The 1,422-nt window shown below is 42.1% G+C and overlaps 1 protein-coding gene across 1 annotated transcript in view; it reads right to left on the bottom strand.

Moving 5' to 3' along the window:
* Positions 1–1,029: 1,029 nt before the first annotated feature.
* Positions 1,030–1,422, bottom strand: part of EMWEY_00039130 (helix-hairpin-helix motif-containing protein, putative) — a gene marked incomplete at both ends in the record, with an annotated part of 1,412 nt that continues 1,019 nt past the window's right edge. Inside the window, one exon of the mRNA XM_013478718.1 lies at positions 1,030–1,422. This exon is cut by the window's right edge and continues 35 nt beyond it. Coding sequence (XP_013334172.1) covers positions 1,030–1,422 — 393 coding nt within the window.

Raw genomic sequence — 1,422 nt, 5'->3', positions numbered from 1 at the left:
GCAGCAGCAGCAACAGCAACAGCAACAGCAGCAGGTCAACATTGGCTAACCTCTCCGCCGTGTTTCTCCATGACATATTTAGCACCCTCAAGAAGCAACACAGCTCTGTTAGCGCAGCAGCAGCAGCAACAGCAACAGCAGCAACAACAGCAGCAACAGCAGCAACAACAGCAGCAACAGCAGCAACAACAGCAGCAACAGCAGCAGGACAGACACAGGGTCAGGAAATGCATAAGTGCTTCCCAGATGCCGCTTCCTACAGCAGCAGCAGCAACAAAATCAGCAGCAGCAGCAACAGCAGCAGCAGCATCAGCACCAACAGCAACAGCAGCAGCAGCAGCAGCAGCAGCAGCAGCAGCAGCAGCAGCAGCAGCAGCAGCAGCAGCAGCATACCTCCTATAGTATCCAAGTCCTGCCCATACTTGATAAACATCTTGTATAGATGCAGCAGCAAGAGAGGAGACACTTGGCCATCTATTCATCCTTGTATACATAAAAAAAAAAGGAGACACATTATTTATTTATTTATTTATTTATTTATTTTATTTATTTATTTTATTTATTTAATTAATTTATTTATTTTTATTTATTTTATTTGTTTATTTTATCTATTTATTTATAAAAAGAGACAAAAAGGAGACAAAAAAAAGGAGACAAAAAGGAGACAAAAAGGGAGACAAAAAGGAGACAAAAAAAGAGACAAAAAAGAGACAAAAAAGAGACAAAAAAAGGAGACAGTAAGGAGACAATAGGGAGAGAATAAGGAGACAATAAAAGGAGACAAAAAAAGAAACAAAAAGGAGACAAAAAAGGAGACAAAAAAGAGACAAAAAAAAAGAGGACAATAAGTACACAATAAAAGGAAACAGTAAGTAGACAAAAAGGAGACAAAAAGGAGACAAAAAAGGAGACAAAAAAGAGGTAAAAAAAAGGAGACAATAAAGGAGACAATAAGGAGACAAAAAGGAGACAAAAAAGGAGACAAAAAGGAGACAAAAAAGGAGACAAAAAAAAAAAAAAAAAATAAATTTACCATAATAAATAATAATTGATGGCAGTCTTGACTTGTGTTTGTTGTAACATCACTTCGCTCACCCATACACCGTAGCCACTACGAGGTACTGCTGCTGCTGCTGCTGCTGCTGCTGCTGCTGCTGCTGCTGCTGCTGCTGGTGCTGGTGGTGCTGCTGCTGCTGATGGTGGGGGTGGTGATGGTGGTGGTTGTGATGCTGCTGCTGCTGTGGTGTCTTCCTCGTCTTCAGAGAGAATCACCACCTCTTTCTTACAGTTGCTGCTGCTGCTGCTGCTGCAGTTGCTGCTGTTGCTGTTGCTGCTGCTGTTGCTGCTGCTGCTGGCTACGGGGGTCTTTTCCTTCTCACTTGGTTTAGCCTTGAAGAAGGAAAAGATAGTTGGCTGCTGCTG

The sequence above is a fragment of the Eimeria maxima genome, genomic scaffold (assembly GCF_000499605.1).
Source record: "Eimeria maxima Weybridge genomic scaffold, Emw_scaff617, whole genome shotgun sequence".
Classification (NCBI taxonomy): domain Eukaryota; phylum Apicomplexa; class Conoidasida; order Eucoccidiorida; family Eimeriidae; genus Eimeria; species Eimeria maxima.
This window is presented reverse-complemented; position numbering and strand designations above follow the sequence as displayed.